The sequence below is a fragment of the Gadus macrocephalus genome, chromosome 21 (assembly GCF_031168955.1).
Source record: "Gadus macrocephalus chromosome 21, ASM3116895v1".
Taxonomy (NCBI): domain Eukaryota; kingdom Metazoa; phylum Chordata; class Actinopteri; order Gadiformes; family Gadidae; genus Gadus; species Gadus macrocephalus.
The window spans coordinates 8,042,167-8,060,383 of NC_082402.1; the positions used below are offsets into that span (position 1 = coordinate 8,042,167).

The 18,217-nt window shown below is 43.8% G+C and overlaps 1 protein-coding gene across 1 annotated transcript in view; it reads right to left on the reverse strand.

Moving 5' to 3' along the window:
• LOC132450328 (salivary glue protein Sgs-3-like) overlaps positions 1–2,469 on the reverse strand; it is a gene marked incomplete at both ends in the record, with an annotated part of 85,237 nt that extends 82,768 nt beyond the window's left edge. The window contains one exon of the mRNA XM_060042409.1: positions 2,322–2,469. Within this exon, the coding sequence (XP_059898392.1) occupies positions 2,322–2,469 (148 nt within the window). The remainder of the gene's footprint in view (positions 1–2,321) is intronic.
• Between the last annotated feature and the right edge of the window lie 15,748 nt (positions 2,470–18,217).

The window sequence follows — 18,217 nt, forward strand, 5'->3', positions numbered from 1 at the left end:
GTTTTATGGCATTGTGGCGCTTGTTTGTAAATCTCTCCTTAATCCACGTTTTATTTTTGCATCGAGTGCGACGTCTTGGCTCTTGGATGGCTCTTGGAAGGAGCAGCACCTGTCTTAATGACTTCAGATAATAAATATGCCGCTAATAAAGAACTTATACAATAAATAACTTCTTCCTAAAAAATCAAGATGCATGCCAAGACGTGTTTAGAGATGTAGTGAAAACTTCAAACCCACTCAGCCAAGATAGTTTGGATGGCACTTTTGAAAAATTCATGTGAATATCAAAGTTTGGCCCATTTACGGTTCACAGCACCTGACGAAGTACTGGATATCTTTACCAATATTTAATGACATTTTTATCCACATCGGGGCCTGCCATGAATCCCTAAACGGGAAAGATTTACCTTTGTTTGTTTGACGTTTAGTCAGACTCCTCATTACTCACAGGGACAGAAGTCGTGAGATCTGAATGAGTTTTCTGCTTTGGGTTTGAGTATCCATAGGATCATCTCGAGGGCCTTAGGTTTGGATTAGTCTTCCATTTCTGTGTCGTACCCTGGACCAGAGGTGTCTTACAAAGATGTATTAAAGAAACAATACTCAAACCAAGCTAATGCTTGTTTTTGTACTCCGGTCTTCAAGTTCATCATGGCATGTTATTTAGTCGCTCTTTACCAAAGAAGCCTTTTCAGAATCACTCACCACGGCTTGTTTTTTGGCAACAATAAAAGCTTTTGTGTGAATTTCTGTTCTCCGTTTGATTCGCGTTGGCACCCGTGATTTTATGCTAGAACGACCACTTTTAAGTTGCTCAGAAGCAATCATTCACTCTCACATTTTCCAAATTCCCGTCCCTCCCCCCCCTTCACCACACTCACACCCACACACAAAGACACACTTACACACACACACACACACACACACACACACACACACACACACACACACACACACACACACACACACACACACACACACACACACACACACACCTCCTTCGTAAGCGGAAATTGTAATTGCGATCTGGAACCGTGATCAAGCCATGTTTATTTCAAACATAGAGCTCCGATTGGTCATTTACAAGGAAATTAAAAACTGTTTAAAAACAGAAAATAGGCACATCTGGGGTGTGAAATATCTAAAGTTTATTCACCACAGGAGATGGTTTGTGCCTCTGTCAGTCAGGCTTGAGCCTTGGGTCAGCAAATACTCCACCACAGGGGAATGGGTATTCAAATCCCTTGGAAGATATTATAATGCAGAGTTGGTAATAAAAATGGTAATATTTTAGTTTTGTATTATTTCTTTCTTAATTGATACGTGAATATATTCAATGCTTTTAGTACAAGCGGCCTTAAGACCTCAGGAGCATGATGTGAGGAATCACACACCCCATAAATTTAAATCTGTCATAAATATTTAATCGATATTTGTATATTTTATCGCACAGATAAAGTCAGCTAGGATGGTAGTTGGTCAGTCAAACCATAAGGCAAAAAGAGCACCTTTGGTCTTGTTCTTAAGAGTTAACTGATATGTTTGGTGTTGGTTTGTGCATGCCATAGTCTGGAAAATATGCATACAAACACAAACACAAACACACACACACACACACACACACACACACACACACACACACACACACACACACACACACACACACACACACACCAGTTCGGCACAAGCCCCGCCGTGGTGTTCAGCAACCAGCTACGTGGAGGCTATAAACGTTGAAGGCGTGCCAACACTGTTATTTGCCTCATCGTGGAGCCTGCCTTGACACAAATAATGGAATGCGCCCTGGCAGCCGCTACGAGATGAAGCAGGGGTTTCTGGGAAAGTGGGCCAGATCCCAACCCCGGGCGATGCAAATCCATCTGCAAGCGTCTGACTTTATAAATCCAATGATCAGATTCCAAACGTAAGTGCCTTCAACCTCCTCATCCACCAGCCCCCCCTCCTAGCATCACTCCCCGGCTCCCTACTCATCCTCTCACCTTCCTCCTCGTCCTCCTCACCTCCCTCAACTCCATACTCACCTCCCTCAACCTCCTGCTCGACCCGCTCCTCCTCCACATCGACAAATTCCTGGCATTTCCCCTCTTCTGTTTTTGCTCCTCTCCTCCCCCTCTTCTCATGGCGTATTTTATGTCTATCTGTCTCCCTCACCCCCTCTCTCTCTCCCTCTCTCTCCCTCTCTCTCCTTCTGTCTTCCTCTGTCTTCCTCTCTGTTCCCGGGGCCCCGTGGCTGACAGAGCCATCTGGTGCCGTGGATCGAGAGATGGACCGGGCTTGTGTTTAGCCGACGGTGGGAGGCTGGGGAGGGAGGGTGGTGGTGGTGGTGGTGGTGGTGGGGGTGGTGGTGGTGGTGGTGGTGGTGGGGGTGGTGGTGGTGGTGGTGATGGTGGTGGAGGTGGTGGGGGTGGTGTTGGGGGTGGAGGTGGTGGTGGGGGTGGAGGTGATGGTGGTGGTGATGGTGGTGGAGGTGGTGGTGGAGGTGGTGGGGGTGGTGTTGGTGGCGGTGGCGGGGACGGACGATAAGGGAGTTGGGTAAGCATGGAGGGCTGACATGATGGCTGCTGATTCCAGAACAATCTATTCTGCACCAGCGCCGCGGCCCCCCCAAATCTAACATGTGTTCGCAATCAAGCGGACATGAATAAATACGCCATTTGCGAGGACAGCACCTAGGGGCCCAAGCTGCCTCGGAACAGACAGTCGCCCAGGGCCACAGAGACAGGTGGGTGTTAATGGCGCACCCCCCTGTAGAACTGTCCATCTACGGACCAATACGGGCCCTTTTTTCTTACCAATGCTTTTTCTTAGCAATGCTATGAAAAGTTGTGTCGCCAAAATGTTGGCTACTTTTGTTGAAGAGCTCAAACTCAAATCGACATATCGATTGATGTCCCTGCATCGATGTGTCCCATGCCTTATTCGCTTTTTGGAACTATAGATACTGTTTAAATGCTAATTAAAAAAGCTGTTAAAGAAATGTGCTTGAAGCATTTAAATGATGCCCTAAATGCTTTTAAAAAACGGTTCAAAACAGTTCAAACAGTTGGTTTAAACACTTCCCTCGTTTGCTGTGATGTTCTGGGTGTGATCAGATGTTTGACTTCTCCCCTACTTTACTCTAATTCACCAGAGCATCATGTGTCAGCGTGGTAGGTGGTCTCCTCGGAGGGACAGGTCTTTGTTTGTGTTCATCACCCCCTACCTGGCAATCCAGAGATACGGCCTCCATCGGGTGTAGAGCTGTATCGGGTGTGGTAATGCCTTGGAGGGAGAGAGCACAGAACCATGTGCTGATGTGTGCAGTGAAGAGGACACTGGAATATATATGGAGTTGTCTGCCTTTCTTTTTAGATTTATCTCTTCTTACATAGGATCTGACATTTAAGGACTGCTTCCGTTTTTTCTTTACCATGCTCACACATATAAAGCCGTCAGACACACCTGGTGTCGTGGTAAGAGGCGCACGCACAAACACAAAAGTGAGGTGAACACCTGAATAAACAGGACGCCTTAGAAGGCCCAATGAGAGGATAAACCCAGACGTTTCCGGGGATTTTGTGCTCTGTGTGCAAGGTGTCTAGTTGTGTCCCTGAAACAGGTTCAAAATACTATGTAGTCTTGAGACTATTTAGAATGAATAACAAATAACTTAATTCATATTCCTCGTCCAACATTAAAACGAGAGCAGTTGTTTCTGTGGATTGAAGCCCGCCTGTCAGTCTCTCTGTCTGCTCTGGTCTGTGTGCATGGCATTAACCCGTGTGAAAGCCAGTTGTTCCCAAAACAGGTGCGCTATACTGTCCTCAACTGGCTTTTATTACACAGTTTTGAATACATCTATTTCAACTTCATTAATAATCCTCATTAATCATTTAAATCAGATTGAACCCAAGCGCACGCCCCATCCCCCCCCCGGGGAAAACATTTGGAAACAAAAGTCAAAAAACCAGTTTGTTGCCCTTATACCCAGGCTAAGTTAGCGTCAGCCACCATTACTGTGTGAAGTCCCTGGGCTCATTGTGGACGAGGGCTTTGGTCTCCTCCTCCACCGCGCAGAGAGACGGTTCAGAGGGCAGGAGATGTCCAGTGTTCTGGGCACCAGGACAACTTTATAATGAGCTTTTCAACAGTCCCTGCAGCAAACAGAGGTGTGTGTGTAGAGTGTATGATAGTGTGTGAAGTTTGTTTGTGTGTGTGTGTGTGTGAGTGTCTGTTTGTGTGTGGGTGTGTGTGTGTGGAAGGTGTTTGTGTGTGCGTGAGTGTGTACAGTGATTGTGTGTAAAGAGTGTGGGTGTGTGTGTCTCTAAGTTGTTTGTGTGTATAGAGTGTTTGTTTTTTCATGTGTGTTTAAAGAGTTTGTGTGTGTGCGCTTGTGTTTCTCTTTGTGTGTGGCCTAGCCTAACTATCATGTGTTTTCTCTACAGATAAATACCTGCATTAATGCATCATGTGTGGGTACATTTTGTGATTGGAAAATATATCCTTTTCGTGGTGTATTTATAAATTGAACTAATTTCTTGAGAATAATAGGGTTGGCTTCACATTACAACGTGCTATAGGTATGTTGTTGAAAAGAAACACAAATTTGATAAACAATTCGGGATGTTTATGTGTGTGTATGTGTGTGTGTGTGTGTGTGTGTGTGTGTGTGTGTGTGTGTGTGTGTGTGTGTGTGTGTGTGTGTGTGTGTGTGTGTGTGTTCCTGCGTGTTAGTCTAGGTGAGTGTGAGGCATTAAAACCACAGAGCACTTTCCATCGCAGTAGCGGATAGAAAATCCATGACACATAAATGCGGTCCATTTACCAGGTACCATTTACTGGTGCATCAGACAACCCGACCTGGTCCGATGCTCGCCTGAGGAGACGCTGAAACACATCACAGCCCCACTGTGTTACCGTGGCTTTACTGGTTTCTGGACTTATTTTTTTACACGATATATATATATATATATATATTTATATTGGTCCCTTGAGATTAAAAATCTATTTTCCATGCAAGACCTAGCCAAGAAGGGAAGGACAAATAAAAAACATACAACACAGCAAAAATAGATAGAACAGGTATTAAATTACATAGAACCAGAGCACTAAAACTATTATTAAACTTCTGCCATGTTTTAACTTACATCCCCTGCATTTCATCATAAAACATCTACAATGTTTTGCCTAATATCCGCTTTCTTTCGTCGTACATTTCTCTTTCAATTGATTTTCCTTTATTGATCGTCTTCTAGATGTAATGTGTGTTTCATGCCTATGACGGCACTCTGAATGGCCTGCTGTGTTTGATTGCTACGGGTCCAGTTTCCCTCGTCGTCTCAGTTATATGATACATACTCAGTGGTCCAATACCTGCATCTCATAATGCAGAACCCTGGTAATAACAGCAGGCCCCACTCTTTTAATATACCGGGGGAAAAAACACACGCAGCTCGCCCCAGGGTTTATTTTGTGTCTGCTCAGACTCAACCATATGCTCTTCAGATCCCTGGTAGGCCTACCTCTTTTGAAAATCCTCCCATGGGGGAAGTATTTTTGGAACTGTTTTCGTTGACTGTAAAGGAGGAGGATGTCTCTTGATATGGTGTGCGTGTGTTACCTGAACAGTCTTCAGCTCATTGCGTCTGAATGTATGACATTTTAACTCGTATGATTTTGGATTATTTTCTTTATTGCAAATTTGTAATTACTAATTCCTATTCACTTTCTGGCTGATCGGACATGTGATGCTGTTTCCATGTATAAGGCTTTCTTTCGTATACTGGCAACTCTTCATGAACATGCCCTTATCAATGTTGTTGACTAGGGGACAACATTGATTGCGATTAGGCTACGTGAATCTTGAAGGTCATATTTTTCAAACATTCGTTTTTTTACCTGTCCAGACAGGCTCCGTCGTTCTCAGTCGAATCCTCTTGAAAACAATGCCGTTCTCTCAAAACAATCCTCCTATTAATTCATTCACCTTTGTCACATTCAGCCGGCATGGTGCTGATATGACCGAGAGACAACTCTGCAGTTTGAAAAGCATTTGTTGGTCGTTAATCAAGACAACATTTGCTGCAGTCCCACTCTACAACCGGGCGTAGCGGACGCGGGGTACGCGGGGGACATGTCTCCCGCACTTCCCGTATCTGTGCCCTCTGTCCCCCCCCGCACTTTTTACAGCCATTCCAACCATGATTCCAACCGTTCAACTCGTGGAAACACGTTTTTCCGAGCCGCCTTTGAACGCACCATGAGCAGGCGGAGCCAGGTGGCAAACACCAGTGTCGTGTTGTAATTTCAATCACAGAGACGTTGATTCAGATCTGTTTCAAGCATGTTGAGCAAACCAGCAGCCAAGAGGCAAAAAACGTTACTTTTTTTTCCCAAACAAACCGTGTAAGTTGAGTAATGTTGTTGCATGGTGTTTAACTAAATGATGACTGACTAATATATGTCAATATATCAAGTTAAGCTAGTTAACAATTGTTAACTGTTAGCCTATGTTAAATCGCTTGCTAGGTGCAGAGGTGAAAGTAACTAGTGACAATTACTCTGTTACATTTCCTTGAGTAACTTTTTGGATAAATTGTACTTTTAAGAGTTGTTTTACTGCAAAATACTTTTTTACTTGTATTATTCTAAAGTAAGCACAACAACCGTGAGAACTTGTGCTCACGGTTGTTTTGCACATATTTGTGACTAGACCATGGCTGACATGTGATAACACCATGTCTGGGGGCACGCAGTATTGCTTTCATGGAAAAACTTAATGCTCCTTGCAGTCCATGCTAAGTTCGAAAAATACATATAGTCTAATAAATGAATAACAAATGTGGCCAGACGTCACCCAAGGTCCAAAGAAGGGCCACAAATGTTAACATCACAGTTATTTAACTAGAGGATAATCAACATCGAAACTTCATTACTTTTTAGTTAATATAACCATTATTTCATTTTTATTATATTATTGTTTCTACTTGGGTCTAAAAGAAATCTAGAACTGAAAATATTATTTTGTAATAAAGTTAATCAGGAGAGCCTGTAGCCTTTGATTCCCTTAGTTCAAAAGGTAAATACTAACATGGATGTTTAAATATGTAGTTTATATTTAATTTCAAAGAAACTTTCTGTTTATTATTTATTTGCAGATATTATTTGACTACTGCATTATTTGTGTTTTAAAGAAAGCAGTTATAGGTCATACCATTTGTCTTAGTCAGTTGAGCAAGTAAGTTACATATTAATTTAGTCTTTCAGCCTGTAGCATATAAACAAAATGAAGCAACTGTCCCATATTTCTAACTGCATTTGAAGTAGACATTGAGACTCACAAAGAATGGGACAGTGATCATGATTCGTCTCAATATCAGAATAACAACAATGGGTAAATTAGCAATGGCTGGTGGAATGGCCATAAAGTAGGTCTGTATATGCAGTGTAAGCTTGTCCAGGCCCTGCAAGTCAGGATGTAGGCTATGAATCTGAATGAATAGTAGGTAAATAGGTAGTGGCCATCCCCAAAATGCGTCAGAATACAGGAAATCAAATCTATTTAATTCAATTTTTTTTAGGGTGGGGGGAACCCCAGACCCCCAGACCCCCTGTCTATTACTGTGCCCCACCAACATTTTTGATCACCAGCCGCCACTGGTCTTAGTGTTCCCACACATGATGCTTAGTGGCAAATGTAAAATGGTGCTGTGCTGTTTGTGGTTATGTAGCCACTAAGTAGAGGTGCAACTGAATGCGAGAGGATGATAAATCACTCAATAGACCTCTGAACAATTTGTCCCCCTCACTTCTGAAATGATGCTTGATGCCTTCTTTGTAGCATAAACACCTTGATCTTACAGAACTCTGGGTCATCACGTCTCGATGTAGAGTTGTATCATCCTGTGGCTCAGGCTTTCATAACAGCCAATCCACGTCTCAGAATATCAGAAATAAAGTTTGCCTTTCTAAATACTTTGCTTCCCCCTACGTCAATCAATACACCGCCGTCGCCATTGAAACACCTCAAAATGGCTCCTCGAATAATTAAATTACTCACGGTCGGACGACTCTTCTTGACACAAACCCTGCGGTCGTATGATTTGTTTTTTTAACGCAACTAGCGCTGTTGAGTGTGCGACCGGGAATGCATCGAGCTAAGTAAAAACATATTTAGAATGCAGGGGGGTTGTGGTGAAAGCGACCGACACGGCACAGACAATTACGCTGACAATCAGAGCTCAGAGTCTCGCAAATTGACACGTCGCTCTCCCCGCAACGCCGCAACGCCGCTCTGATGAACGGCGAAGATCTAAGCGCAGGGAAAAACTGAATCTAAAAGCTGAACAAGGCGGGAAAGGCTCTGCTCTGCGTTCGGATTATTAGGACGCGTTTGAACAGATTTATGACTGTAATTTTGCCAGGGCATACTTGTGTTTTCCATTTACATACGGTTTACACACCGGTGAGTTATTTAGCATAATGGCAGCGGCAAGGCGATATGCTGACGGAAGTGGAACAAGTTTTTTGTTTGCAGGTGGTAGGAGAGTGTGTGTGTGTGTGTGTGTGTGTGTGTGTGTGTGTGTGTGTGTGTGTGTGTGTGTGTGTGTGTGTGTGTGTGTGTGTGTGTGCAATCCATCCTCTCAAACACACATAATAAATACACATGCGCATACGTAACAAACGCACATGTTCACCCATAAACAAACACATACTGTGTGTATCCAAACAAACCCCCAGACATATACAAGCACACATGTACAGGTAAAAACAAGAACAGACACACACAATCAAACACATAAACAAATACACATGCAAACACACGCACACACACTAATGGAAAATGAGAACTCGGAACACTTCTTTGATATGCTTCAGAAGTGTAATGCTATAATAGTCTTAGGTTGATTACTCCGAAGCAATGCTTAGGTATGTCATGATTTCCAGAGTGAACGTGAAACTTCATTAATGAGCAGGGAAGTTAAGCCTTCGGCACAAAAAAGTTTAGAATAGCCCTGTTAAGCAAACACGCGGACTAATTCCCTTCCATTCCATTTCAGTTGAACATTGTTATTTAACACGTGCGACATAGAACCATGGGTGACCTGAACATTCAGATTCAAACCCAACCCAAGGAAAAGCAGTACTTTAGGTGGTCCAACAAACCATTTACAAACTTTTCAAGTTTCACAAATGTCCCTTTTGTCGTGTCTGTCCGTCACTTATGCTGCTTTAGTCTTTCGACGTGCATTGTTGGATTTAGATTTTTTGAACAATGTTGAGTGACTTCTTTGCTCTACACTGCTGTTGTGGGGATACTCAAAATGTTTGCTGGGAGCCAGGATTTGTTAATGGCATGGTTTGTAAATGAAGCCTACCAATCTGAACCGTGATTTTCTTGAAATAATTCTTGGCTTTGCCTTTTAACTTCGTTGGCAGCTCTTTTCAAAAAGTGGACTCCTGCAGTCACCCGTTTAACCCAAAATAGTCTTGCGTTAGGCAGTTTTGTCTCACACAATGTTATGTTGCAATATGTCGCTGCTGGCTCCAGCATCTGCTGTTGCCATGGTCACAGCAAGACGATGCTGTCCCCATTGAGTCCGCTGGAGTCAATGACCTTTACCCTGATCGACTAGGTCTTACTAGGTGATATGGAGGCTGAAAGGCCTGACATCCTATATTTCCTCTGTAGCGCATGAGACCTGAGTCTGTGATCTGGACCAGACCACTCTCAACCTCTACTGCACCAGTGACCTCTTCTTGACCAGTAACCTTTACTGTACCAGTGATGCCAGCCTCTACTGCACCACCAGTGACCTCTGATGCACCAGTGACCTCTCCTTGACCACTAACCTTTACTTTACCAGTGATGCCAGCCCCTCCTGCACCAGTGACCACTTCTGGACAATGGACCTCTACTGCACCAGTGATGCCAGCCTCTAATGCACCAGTGAACGCTCCTTGACCAGTAACCTCTACTGCAACAGTGACCTCTTCTGGACCGGTGAGCTCTAATACACCAGTGATGCAAGCCTTTACTGCACCAGTGACCTCTACTGCACCAGTGTTTTCTCCTGTGTCTAGGTGATATTTTGTAGAGTTTATATCTGTAAAGGGATACAATTGAATAAATGGAAGCACTTTAACAGCTGAAGGTTTCTCCATTTAGTTGTTAGACTCCAGTTTTCATTTGAAGAAGGTAGGATTATTCAGGTTTTCAGCTGTTCAGATTGTCCCCGACATGAAGGTTAAGTCACTTTAACTTTTAGCAATTTGAACAGAGGAGGATGACATCCTTCGTCAGAAAAATCCCTCAACCCCAAAACTCAACATTTTCTCCAGCCTTCTTGTCATCGTTTTATTGTTGCATTGAATTATTAATAATTTAGATCGCTATGCTAATCCCAGTCTATTGCGAGCATAATATTGCAACCCGGTATCACGAGATTTCGTGCTCATGCGCATGAACGTTAATCTATTGAATCGTGTCCCAGAGCACGATTGTCCGACTTTTTTCGTGCTACACAGAACGAAATGTAAACCAATGCATTTTTAATGGGAGAGTTTTTCAGACGAGAGAGAGTGTGCGCCGACAGTACAGTGCAGCCTCTATTTATATATATGTCAATATTTCCGATTTTTTAAGCAGACTTCCTCAAAAACTGAAACGAACGTGCTCCACAGAATGCGCGTTTCCCAGACAATTAAAGTGCTCCACGAAACGAGAGAGAGAGAGAGAGAGAGAGAGAGAGAGAGAGAGAGAGAGAGAGAGAGAGAGAGAGAGAGAGAGAGAGAGAGAGAGAGAGAGAGAGAGAGAGAGAGAGAGAGAGAGAGAGAGAGAGAGAGAGGCTTCAGAAGGGGTGTGCGCAGATAGTACAGTGCACCTTCTAGTTATATATATGTCAATATTTCCATTTTTGAAGCAGAAGTCCTCAAAAACTGAAAATAAATGAATAAATAAAAATAATCGTGCTCCACAGAACGAAATGTAAACCAATGGCAGCGTTTCTACCATGTTAACCCAATATATAGATGTATATATTTAGTATATGTATATATATATTCATTATAAAGGAGAGGCCCCTTTAAGCCCATCAGTCACTTGGCTCCACAGTGCATCAGTGTCCCTCTCTATGGCTCCTTCTCTCTCTCTTCCACTGCCTGATTGGTCTAGTTATAAATATTGACATATATATAACTAGAGGGTGCACTGTGCTATCTGCACACACCCCTTCTGAAGTATCTCTCTCTCTCTCTCTCTCTCTCTCTCTCTCTCTCTCTCTCTCTCTCTCTCTCTCTCTTCAATTTTTTTGGAGCACTTTAAAAATATTGACATATATATAACTATAGGGTGCACTTTACTGTCTGCGCACACTCTGTCTCTCTCGTCTGAAAAACGCTCCCATTCAAAATGCATTGGTTTACATTTTAATCTGTGTCGCACGGAAACATCGGAGAAACGCTCCCATTCAGAATGCATTGGTTTACATTTCGTTCTGTGTAGTGCGAAAAAAGTCTGACAATCGTGCTCTGGGCCACGATTCAATGGATTAACGTTCATGCGCATTAGCATGAAATCACGTAACACCGGGTTAAATATTGATGAGTGCGACTGGGCATTTAAATTTATTTCTGCATGCGTTTTGACATGTCCGTTGCAAACACTCCAAGCACTACCTGAATGGCCAAATTGCAAAATTATATTCTACTGTTGTGACTTCAGTCAGCCCTTTCTTATCTTTTAAATAGGCTTTGAAAGGTCAAAATGCTTAGCCTGGGAACAAGACGAATCTCGCAAGCTCATATTTCATCTGCTTTGCAGATAAGGTCTGGCTCCCCTCCCATACAAAAATAATTCTGCTCAGTTCGAGATAGACCAACCGATTATCTAATATGAGGTAGAGGCATGCCGTAGAGGCATTTTCAACAACCACAAAGATGGCTGCCGCTGATGTAGAACATTCTGTTGATTCCGCTAACGAGAAAGTATTAAACAAAATGGATGGTCTATTTTCACTAAAAGAAGAACAAACGACTTAAAGCTTCGGTTGAGGAGAAAGATTATTTTTTTTCATCGCTCAGTGCTGTTTGGGTTTCGTTGCTTTCCAATGCATTGGTTTAATATTGCGCCCAGAGGCAATTTGGTCCGTGCCCGTTGGTGATGCCACTTGGTGATGCCTCTTGGAAATCCAAAATGAACGCAGACGATCCAGACTAAATGCACTTTGCTATTCATCTGGGGATTCCAGGCTAGAAATTGCTGAATGTAACTCTAATTAAAAAGGTTTTCTCCATTCCTTGGTTAGACCTTATTGCTACTGATCTGTGCTAAACAAAGAACTTGAAGGAAAAATAAGCATATGCTATAACCATCAGCGACTTTTACCTTTTACCTCAAGCACGTTTGCTATTGACCTTCTTTATTAATGCAACTTTGAAGCAACGTGCCAAAATTAAATGACAACCTACCTTAACTAACATCTTGACTTTATTCAATGACATATTGTGGTTTCATTTTAAATGCATGTGCTACACAACTATCTAGTCCCTGGAGCACATTTTGAGACCTGATCGATGTTGAATCCAAGCCCAGCAGGTTGCCCTCCATTTTGAATCCCGTAGCTTTAGTGGTATGCCGAGTCGAAATGCATTTTTAATAGAGCTGGACTGTTTTAATCGTCACCATCACTTAAAAGTTGGCAGCAAAGAGAAGACTCAAGTGCCTAGTTTGAGGTCCTGGCACAACACTATCCAAGTTTAAGGCTGTATTTACTTTTTGGGTCATCCATTTACTGCACCAAGCAGTCGGTTACATTACAATGTACTCACTTTGACTCCCTTTTCATCGTCTCCCTCGTCTGACAAAACATTCCGATTTGTACTTTCGTAGGAAGCAATATAATTCTGAATGATCAAACTCCCCGAATGTAATTGTGACTGGGTGTCACGATTTAATTGTCATTGCACTGAATTATGGTAGCAAGAAGTGCACAAGTCTTTAAAAAACGTGAACATGAAGTGGCATAAGGGACTGCCATTGCTCAATTAAAAGGGCTTGCTGTCCGCCGGTAAAGTGAAGCATGCAGTCATTCAATTCTGCTAGTCATTCATGGGATTGATGAATTACCTTTCTGCTTACAGGGTAAAACATTAAACATATCCCACGATCCCTGCTTTGATAGAATCCCTATTAGTCTCTTTAGTGATGCTTCTCTCGGGTTGGAAAGAAATTAAGTATCCAGCAATTGCCTTTAGACTGAAGATCAGAAGAACAGCGCAAGCTTGATCCCTTGCATCTTGGCTCATTGATCCATTTCATTCATCTGAGCTAATGCCGTCTGGCTATTCGCAAACATCAATTTAGTTTCATTTCCGTGACCCATTTTTACTTGCCGTTGCACCACTGCCAACAAAAAAAACAGCGAGCCTAGCGTTGTGTTCGTCTGCGGCTCAGCTCCAGTGTTTTATTCAAACACTGGTGTCTAATTACGATGTCTAATCATCGTTTGGATCTTAAGGAAGCAAGAACATCTAGTGGAACACGAGGCCTCCCGAACATCAACCGCGGCCTGTTTCACGTCAGCTCTGACAGCCGCACAGCGAGATGTTCCTCTGAAGGCAGTGCTGTGGAGAACACACCACCCATCGACTGGTTATATCCTGTCTTCGCCTCTGCCTCTCCTCCACTGTATGCCTTTCTCATCTCTCCCCTCTTCGGTCCTCTGTTCTCCTATCCTTTCATCTTTTCTCTCATGTTCCTTCTCCTCCGTCCTCTCCTCTATTCCTTATACCCTCCGTTCCTCTCATCTCCCTTCTTTTCGGCTTTCGATTCATCCCTTTCGATTTTCTCCCCGTCTCCTCTCTTTCTATCCTTTTCATTCTAATATCCTCTCCTTTTCATCACCCCTTTTCTTTCGTCTGATCTGATTTAATCCATTCCTGTCATCTCATATATTCCCCTTTCGACTTCTCTCCTCATCTCATTTCTACTTTCCTCTTCTCTCCTCATCTTCCCTACTCCCCCCCTCTCCTCTTCCTCCTTTCCTTTCCCCCTCCTCTCTTCTCCGTCATCCCCGTCCCCTCCTCCACCTCCTCCTAAACTCTCCTCTCCCACTCCCCTCCCCTCCCCTCTTCTTGTCCTCCTCCCTCCTCCACCCTTCATTGCCTGTCCGTGATCACCCGCCTGCACCAGTGATCAGATGTGTTTCAGAGAGCGGTGGCTTGACAGCAGAGCAGGTGTGGCGACTTCAAAAGGTGCCACCGCTCGATGTAACGCCGAGGACGGGGAACCGGGTTCAGCAGGGCTGGGGGCAGGCAACTGCTGGTGTGGGGGTACGCGCTCGTGTTGTGGAGGGTATTGCCACCCCCCCCCCCCCCCCCAAACCCCTAAGAGTTTGGCCCCCAAACTGTCTGTGGTCTCTCGAGCATGCCGGGGTGGGTTGGCTCCTCGCGGCTCCGTAAGGTCGTAAAGTTTGACCCCCCCGGGGAAGGAGTGATCAGATATGACAGGCTACGAGAAAGCAATTTTTTCCTTTTAAATATAGAAACGTGTGGCTTGGGTGTTCCACCCCCAGCAGAGCAGTTCTGGGTTCAATACCAAACCACAATCTACATTTGGGAAACCTTGAGGTGGATTCCCTAAGCCCTGTTGGTAATTACCTTTGGATAAATGCATGTATTCATGATCAGTGTGACGATGCACATGCATAAATTAGGAAGCCAGACCAGCAGTTTGATATGAACATTCTCATACATAATTGACACTGTTTGACATGTCTCTGATCTCTAGCTAATTTCATTATCAGAAAAGCAGACATGGTACACCATTTTTTGTTATATTTTCCCCTCCAGTGTTTTCATGTACGTGTGTACACGTTGATAGAGTTCTGCTGGTTCTGCTAATTAAACATCTGGCACAGGAAACTTCATTCATCAACACTTGTCGTGTTTTGGAAAGTAAATAAACAGCAAGAGGTACAATTTAAAGGGATCGTCCCTGATCATGTTTCCTTACGACACACACTATACAACAATAATATCTTAATCATCAGTGCCTGCTACAATCTCCATCATTAACCTCCCCATCACTGCACCCTTGGGAGCAGCTTAACCTATTGTGGGGTTGTTGGACTCCGTGCTGTACGGTTAGAATCTTTTAACCCATACGCTCATAAATGACCCCATGTCTAAATTTGCTGTAAATTACTTCAGATGAAAGCATCTGACAAAATTACTGAAAAAGTTACCTTCTAAAGACCGCCTCTTCTCCTTTCTAATTGTTTCATCAAATTAAGGCTAATCTGTCGTAGTCTATAATAAAATAATGATGAGGCACATTGTAACTTGTATAGTAAGCAAAAGATGTAGCAAGAGAAGGAGGCTGATCTCTTAGTTAGCATCGTAGCTTCTATAGTAAACCAAACATGTAGTAGGAGAGGTAGGCTAATCTCAAGAGCATCATAGCTTCTATAGTAAACTACAGTTGTTGCCTCGTGAAGGAGGTGGTGCAGGCTAATCTGAAGAGGGAACAGTGAGGGTTGACAGTAACAATACTACGACAGGGCTATCACACCCGAGATGGCACACCCCCATGGAAGTGCTTCACAAGGGGCAATTCTCCATGTCCTCCCCCTGCTGGGATTCCTTCAGGCCCAGCGGTCAGTGTGTTTTGTTCTGGTTGTTTCTGTACAGCTCGTCAGCCGGACCCACAGAGGGAGGGTGGGAGGGGAGAGGATGGGAGTGCTCTTTGAAAAGCAGCTGTGTTGTTTCACACACATGGTTACACCGAGACATACGTACACACCCAGGAAAGTACGAACACACACAAATACACACAAGTACACGCAAGCACACATGTAAATACACGCAAGCCCACGCATGCAAGCCAACTATATACACATACACGCATCACACAGACACACATACACCGGCACATGGGCATTTACACATACAAACACACACATGAAGGCACACATACAAACACATGAAAACTTGCATAGTTAAATACACACACATTAAGTGCACATAAACATATACAATGTATACAAACACACACTCCATTTCAATCCCAGCATGATGCACAGCGTGTCGTGTGGATGTTTTGTTCCCCAATCTTAGGTCCTGAAAGGTCGCAGCTGAGAGTTGACATGAGGGCCCGGCCTCAGCTCTCCATCACTTCTAGATTCTCTTTCGAGACCTCATTCGAGGTCATTTACCTTTGAACCTGGGTGCACGCAAAACGCTTAGCTTTGTCCTTCGGGAAGGTTGTGCAGACTGTGTCTGTGTCCTCAGAAACCACCAAACCATTTCTCCTCTTCATGAACCGCAAGACCCCTTAAGCTCCATCACAAACCTGACAGACCTTCAGTTGGGAGGCCCAATAGTATTTTTGAGCCATTTGTGTTGAAAACGTCTGTCTCGGTCTAAGAAGGGCTATACAGGTATAGTGCTCTTGGTGTGTGTGTGTGTTTGTGTGTGTGTGTGTGTGTGTGTTTCTGCATGTGCTTCTGTCTCTGTGTGTGTGAGAATGAGATACTTATATTCAAGGATACAAACACACTCACTCCTCAATGCCAAACAGACACGAGCAAGACAGAAAAAACCCTTACGCCTCCGTATTCTCCCAGCGTCCAAACCAATATTTGTACAGACTCGACCAGAGATCACAGCATGGCTGCCTTGTATTTTTTTGCCGTCTTGTTTAACACGACCCGGTGAACGGCGATACACAGCATACATAACATCCAAGACGGATTTTCTGAGGGGTAGCGGGTCAGCATAAAGCCTGTTCTTGGCAGGCCATCCCAGTTCTCCCCTCCGGTCTTCGTGCGTCGCTGCCGGTGAACCCAGGGCCTGGGGCAATATGTCTGCTGCTGTGTGTTGGACCCCCTTCCTCTCCGCTCCTGTCCTTGAGTGTGTCTCTGTGAAGGATTTGTATTGGACGTCGTATTTATCATTTCAGTGTGTGTGTTGTGTGTGGTTGTGGTGCCCGGTGGGAAGTGTGTGTTTGTTTGTGTGTGTGCGTTTGTGTGTGTGTGTGTGTGTGGGTGTTTGGTTGTTTCTGCATGTGCATGTGCTGGTTCTGTAAATGTGTGTGCTGGTTCTATGAATGTGTGTGTGGTTCTGCATGTGTGTGTGTGGTTCTGTCTGTGCTATATGGTGCTTTGTGTGTGGTTTCTGCGTGTGTGGTTCTGCACCCATGTCTTTGGGTTGTGTGTGTGTGTGTTCGTGTGTGTGTGTGTGTGTGTGTGTGTGTGTGTGTCCATCCGACCACCACTCCTTCCCTTTATTGACTTAACTCCGGATCGATTTCAATAAAAGTTGTATTGATTTGCTCTGAATGAATTTAAATAAAAGCCCTGTGGTTTAACTGAAATGTCGGACAGGATGGAGTCTAAGCGAAATATCTATGTTTAACCAGCCATCCGTCTATGAAGTTCTTTATTTATCCCGTCTGCCCAGCCATTTAATAATGTATTCATGTTTTTATTTATATCATAATTGGTTTTGTCTGTGTGTGTTCCTTACACAGCAGTCATGTCATCCTGTGTGTCCTTCCTCATCTTTATTCATAGCTACTGTTAGCATCGCCTTGCTTGCCTGCATTCAATCCATTAGCTCCTGTCTAATCTCTAATCCAGCAGTCCTACTATGTTATAGTACAATGTCTGGGCCGAGACGGAATCGAGTCCGGGTAGGAGATCAACAACGGCATGGGGGGAGGTTGAGCCTGGTTTCCTGTTTCGTATCTACGGAAGAGAACTCATTTGTGCCAGTGGATGAAGCTTTCTGTAGGGGATCTAAAAAAAGGTATTTCTTTACAGTTGCCACCATCACTCACTGTTCACTTGAGACCTTTACTTACAGGTTTTTTTTTACCGTTTACACAACTGCTGGCCGAGTTTGTATTCACAAATAACCTGACTACAGATCCCTGTCTGCAGCAGCAGGAATTGGTCTAATTAATATTAAGAGAAAGAAAGTTAAACGCCCCGTTCACCAAGGAACTGAGCTTGTCTCCCTTCAGAATTTAACTATTAATCTAAAATCTGATTTGTGAGATTAGCTCCCGCCTAGCCCTGGGCACTGCTGGCCCTAATAGCCACTGGCTAACACAGCTGTATGGATTTCATTATACATTCTTCTCCTCAATCTTGGAGAGTGACAAAAAAGGAATTTCTCTTAAACCATTCTTTTATTTGGCCGGTGAGTCTTGGCG